General features: G+C 40.5%; 1 protein-coding gene across 1 annotated transcript; it reads right to left on the reverse strand.

The window, feature by feature from the left end:
* On the reverse strand, positions 3,194 to 5,671 carry LOC107611061 (acyltransferase-like protein At1g54570, chloroplastic). Its single transcript, XM_021108256.1, has 7 exons — positions 5,612 to 5,671; positions 5,196 to 5,309; positions 4,774 to 4,859; positions 4,433 to 4,642; positions 3,915 to 4,077; positions 3,331 to 3,568; positions 3,194 to 3,234 (listed from the first exon to the last, which is right to left on the reverse strand). Exons 2-7 carry the CDS (start codon positions 5,259 to 5,261, stop codon positions 3,194 to 3,196), a joined length of 804 nt encoding a protein of 267 aa, XP_020963915.1. The 5' UTR covers positions 5,262 to 5,309; positions 5,612 to 5,671.

The raw sequence follows: 6,012 nt of genomic DNA on the forward strand, positions 1-6,012 counted from the left end.
TCGGGACCGGAACCTTCACTATCCCCTTCATCAGAGCTCCCATCACTTGGGTTTGAGGTGGATGTGAATATTTCGGGTTCCTCTATTCTAGGGGTAACATATCCCAGAAGCGTCTTGATGTATGTGTACCGGCGGTGGTTGCGCCGCTCATATCTATCAAGCTTCCGGTGAAGATCTTCTATCCTTTGATGTGTGGATCTCAATGGTGGTGATGATGAGCTAGAAGGAAAAAGAAGTGGCGGGGCCATGTTGAGGCTTGGTTTGTTCATGGGAAGGTGTAGGTATTTTTCGCTTGGGACCACATCGCCCTTAGCCGGAACTATAATCTTCTTATCCTTGGCTTCCCAAGAAACACCCGCAGCAGCAACTAAGTCAGACACCAAGGCTGGAAATGGAAAATTACCCCGGTCGTGAACTTGACTCATTGCTTGCTTGACAAGAAGCGGGATGTTCACCGGTTTCTCCGTGAGAATACACCAAACAAGCAAGGCGAGGTCTGCCGTGAAGGATGACTTGTGGGTGCTAGGTAGCACATAATGAGATAAGATCTGGGCCCAAGCTCTAGCTTCCACAGTGAGGAAGCGAGCGTCAATAGATTTAGGCCGCATCCGAAGTCGACCTTGGGTCCAAAATGTCTCTGGCTCAGCAATGACTTGGAGAATCGAGTCCCAATTAAATCCATACTTTCCTCACTGACGTAAGACTTCTTGGTAGCCATCCATGTCACTTGGCACTGGTAAGACATTAAGAACTTGTTGAATAGCCTCTTCTGAAACTGAAACTTGCTTCCGGCGCATGTATACCGATTGAAGAGAGGGAAGATGGTCGTTGGTGTAGAATTCTTCCACCCAAGAGAGGTTAATTTTCCTTGGTTTCCTCAAAACAAACTCCCATCCTCGCTGTTCAATGCGGGGCAAAATATAAGGAGCAACCTTGTCCGGCGGAGCGAGTAGATGCTCGGGATGATAGTTCCTTGCAGCTATGGAGGGGAACATAAGTTCACAGAAGCGGTTGGGGAACCTTGAAGAATCTCTCGCCGGTTTGCCCTTGTCATTCTCATCAAGAGGAGCGGGTGTCTTCCCTTTCTTAGATAGGGGTTTGGCTCCTAATGAAGAGCGCGCCTTAGAGTTTGACGTTCGGGGTGCCCTTTTTGCGGTTGGTTCCTTGGAGCTATCTCTTTGCCTTTCTTGGTGGCCATCCTAAAAAGGAAGAGAAGGAAGGAAAACATTAAACCCAAGAATCAATTTAACGAAAACATGCAAGTGACTTGTGGTGCCCATGGTGAATGTAAAAGCAAGGGTCACAGCACTTGGCATGGGATGCAAGAGGAAGGAAAGCATACAATGGCATGAGAAGAGTAGTCTCAAGCATCCATAATAAAGAGCAAGTCATGTTTAATTAATATCTAATTGGCAAGTATAAACTTAAAGCACACAAATTGGACTCAATGCATTTAAGAGAAAGCAAGTGAATGAGGAGAGAGCACCAATTTGAAAATACATGGCTAAATTGAGCCGAAATGGTATATGTGCATTTCCTCAAACACTTGGCGTACAATAATCAAGCAATGAGTAATTATGAGATACTAAACCAATTTAAAGCCCAAAATAGAACATCAATCATCACAAAAACATCACACAATGGCAAAGGTTAGAGAAAGAATGACAAAAGATCTATTAATGCAAATTAAGCTCAAATTCAACATCCATGGAGAAATAAGGAAAAAGGAAAAAGAAGCAAATAAGAGCAAGAAACATCATCATGCAAGTAAAAGAGAAACTAAGTAGAATAATAAGAAGCATGTAACTAGAAGAAAAAAAGCAAGGAACAATGGAAGTAAAGGAATGGAAGAAGTAAAACCTTAATGAATATGAAAGTACAAGGTTGAATCTTCTTTTGTAAAGATGAGAGAGAAAATAGGAGAAGCGTAGTGCTACCGGAAAAGAGTGGTTGTCACCGGTGAGTGGCCGGAGACAATGGTGGTCGATAGTGGAAGAAGAAGAAGAGAAGGGAAATGATGGATGAAGAAGAAAAAAGAAACTAAGGAAGAGAAAGGGTTGAGAGAAAGAGAAACAGGGCAGGTCGCGAAGGTATTAAACTGACTCGCGCAACCGGCGCGCGCGCGCAAGGTGCGCTGGCGCGTCAGTGAAGGTGCTAGCAGATGGCGCGTGCACGTCAGTGGCGCGTGCGCGTACGCGTCAGTGGCGCGTGCGCGTCAGTGGCGTGCGCTGATGAGCGAACTTTTGTGTGGTCTAGAATTTCCTTAAATGAATGAATTCTCGTTGTAAAGTATAGTTTCCAAACTAAACAATAGTCCTTTCATGCAAAAATTTTGGTTGTCACAAATAACACTACAAGAAAACAATCTTTTTGCTACGTTTTTAAAGCGTGGCGAAAAGTCCAAAAAAGCGTAGCGATAGCTTTTCGCCACGCTTTTTGAGCTACCGGCACGCTTTTGAAAGGGTCACAACTGCAAGGGTGCCGGTTGCTCTATCGCTACGCTTTTGGTGACCTATCGCCACGCTTTTTCTTTTGCCACGTTTTTAAAGATCGCCACGCTTTAAAAGCGTGGCCATATGTGGCAAATATGGCTACGCTTTTAAAGCGTGCCAATAGCATACCATATGGCTACGCTTTAAAAGCATGCCAATAGCTAGACATATGGCTACGCTTTTAAAGCGTGCCAATAGCTGTGAGATACAGCTATGCTTTTAAAGCGTGGCTGTTAATGCTACTGTACATTATGGCTACGCTTTTAAAGCGTCTAGACAGCAGTTTTCAGGTGTCCTCATTATCTGTTTCATAGTATCAAATCTCAAATAATACTGTCATTAGCCTCCCAGGATCTGTAGTAGAAAAGGAAATATCAGCAATCAGTTTGGATTCTAATTTCTGTAAATATAGCATGATAATAAATTATACTTGAAGATAACATACCTAATGGGCTCAAGAGGAAACCATCTTCATCAATCTCTACCATTTGGTGCTGAGATAACTCGTTAACTTTCTTAACACAAATATCTAACATAACATAGCTTCAATAATTATTTGCATACCAAATACTTTGGTTGTCAGCTTTACTGGCCTCATTTCTTCCCCAAATCTGTGATTATTCAAAAGAAAATAGTATTTTCTCTGGGTATTGGCTTTCAACATTATACAACACACTATCTTATAGATGTGATGGTAAAACCTACCTTTTAATCCCTTCCTCAGGAACCTTAATCCACTCAGCTGCAACAGTATGTATATTGTGTTAAAACAAATACTTTTAGGTTTACATATTATATTCGTAACTCTTGTGATGAAATCAATTAAAACAAAAATTACCTAGATCCTCAATATTTGGAATTGTGGCTGACACAGCAACCAAGTGCACCTGAGCAAGAGGATTTAGTTTCATTTTTGGATTGCAAGAAACGATCTTTATTCTACTAACAATCGCTTCCAATGCTGCTCTATGTGGATCATTCAACAGATGGACTTCATCAATAAGTAGAAGTGCGATGTCACTGAAAAAGCTTAAGCCACCACCTTCTATACCATAGCGTGACACTGCATCAAATTTCTATTCATACGAAAGGAAGTCAACTTCACCCCTTGATAGCTGATATCTAGTGAACTATAAATATTCAGTTACCCTACTGCTTGTGCGTGTGTGAATGTAACTCTGCAACAATCCCAACTAAAGTTAAACAATACCAAGGAAAAGACAATGAAATGACATTATTTTTGAAAAGCCAATGAGAGAATCCTACCTTATGACACAAGAGTTAACTTCCCAGTTCAGTTTTTTATCTCATTCTTTTGGTTGTAGGGACAATATTAAAATCTAAATAGATGACCATATAAAATTTTTTACAAAATCAGTATATTAAAATTAAATAAATTCTAATAATAATAATAATATATACCGGATTATTGGCACAAACACCACCATCAATGAGGTTGAATTCATGCACATTTCCTTTTGGATCTTTATTGGTGAACTGGAGAGCAGGGAGATAGGTTGGTGCAGTTGATGTGCCAGTGGCATATGTCTGATAATTTTGCATCCAAGCAAGGCGATTTCTTAATCTGCATCAATAATAATTATCAGATCTTGTTATGGGAAGAGTACTAAAATTAATTTGTTTCAATTAACTGTAGTACACCAGAATTTTATGCCTCTAATTGCATCAAAACTCAAGGTTTAAACGTCAAAGAAAGCATAATTTTCTTTTATTTCACTATTATAAATATGATCATCATGCATGTACATAATAATGAGCTTCCAAATAATTATTATGAATACACTAAGAGCAAGAATATTGTAGCACATGAAGCATTTTTCATTCAAATCTTGAATGTTGGAGTTTGATCAGATTCAGAACGAGGGTAAAGTGTCTGATATAACCTCCTATCAATGAAATTCCTGTACGGAACCTCCTGCCTTTTCTTGAGCAAGTAACCCATATTGTTCTCAACTTCTGACTTAATTTGAAGGTATAGCTTGTTGGCAGCTTCTCTGTCTTTAAGCATGTTCTCCATCCCTTTTGTGCTTATTGGCTTCCCAAATAGATAGTAGAATCTTCCAGGCAATTTTGGAAGAATCAATGGTGGAGCTATATCTCTGCTTGCTACCTCACCACTTATCTCATCTCTGAAAATTGTTTGATTGTTATTAACAACTCCACAACTTTGACATATTAACTATATTAAATATATATATTCAATCATGTGATATTTACAAAACAATCAAGCAGCCTGAATTTTAAGATGGAGAGTAATTACCTGAACTTAACCGAGCCTCGCTGCAATTCTCTGACATACTCTATGAAATAAGGGATCTCCGCTAAGTCATTGAAGTCAAAAAGTATCTGTAAAATCAAGTTGTGAGCACAATTAATTCATCATGTTCTAGGTTTGCAAGCAAAAAGAAAGGATATATAGCAGATATTTTCTTATGAAAAACAAATAGTTAAAAAAGAGCTGAAGATAGTGAAGTTCTCCTCAAATTGCACTGGCTAACTAGGCTGATTCGTAATTTTGTGTTGATCACATTCTTAAAGTGTTTATAATTGTTGTTTCAGTGATTATGAAAGCCGAAAATCCCTCCAAGGCTTAAGTAGTATTGAGTATAGCAACATTAATCAAAAAATAAATACTAAAAAAAGGGAGTAAAGAAATCATTATAGAAAAAAGAAGAAACCTACATCAGCTATATCATCTTCGCCCACAGTACCAAATGGCACGATTGTAGCGCCAAATCGCGCTGCCATACGCACAAACTCTGGATGATCCGGCCAAATTACCTTGTACTCTTCCCCCTAAACAACAAATGGGAACACAACCAGAGCTGCCCTCAAATTTTGACAAGCATGTTTTGATGTCACAAAAGTACAGAAATATTTAACTACTGTATGCACATCAACTTCATGGATTCTTTTAGAGTACAATTTTGGAAACTTGATGCACCTTATAATGCAGAGCCTCGCGTTGACCACCAGGATATAGAAGAATATGTGAATTGTTCTTAAGTAATTTGAAAAGACCAGAATTAACTCAAGAACAAAACAGAAAAATAAATAGAAGCAGTGAGAAATTAGAGAACAAAAAATCAAGAACCAACCTGAGTCAGAGGCTCTATTCTTGATGATGCAGACAGAGAGTGGCAGAGTGCAGGGAGGAGTAGAGGAAGATGCGGTGGCTGCCAGAAAGTGAGAGGCGCTGGACGACGACGATGGCGCAGAGGATGAAGACGCTGCTACCTGCTGGCTTGAGGGGTTAGGGTTTGCAGCGACGGAAGGGAGCAGCGGTGGAGGGAGCATCGACGGCGGGTTTGCGACGGCAAGTGAGCAGAGGGAGTCACCGCAGAATGAGGATTAGGGGTGCCGGAAGAGGGATTGCCGGCGGAGGCATTGCGAGCGCAGCGACGTTCTGCACGGAGTGTCGTCCGAGTGTCGTCGTCGCGGTGAGGGCGAGGCACAATGAAGAAAGGTTAGGTTTACGGTGAGGCATAATGGAGTGGCG

This window comes from Arachis ipaensis, chromosome B08 (assembly GCF_000816755.2).
Source record: "Arachis ipaensis cultivar K30076 chromosome B08, Araip1.1, whole genome shotgun sequence".
In the NCBI taxonomy this organism is placed as follows: domain Eukaryota; kingdom Viridiplantae; phylum Streptophyta; class Magnoliopsida; order Fabales; family Fabaceae; genus Arachis; species Arachis ipaensis.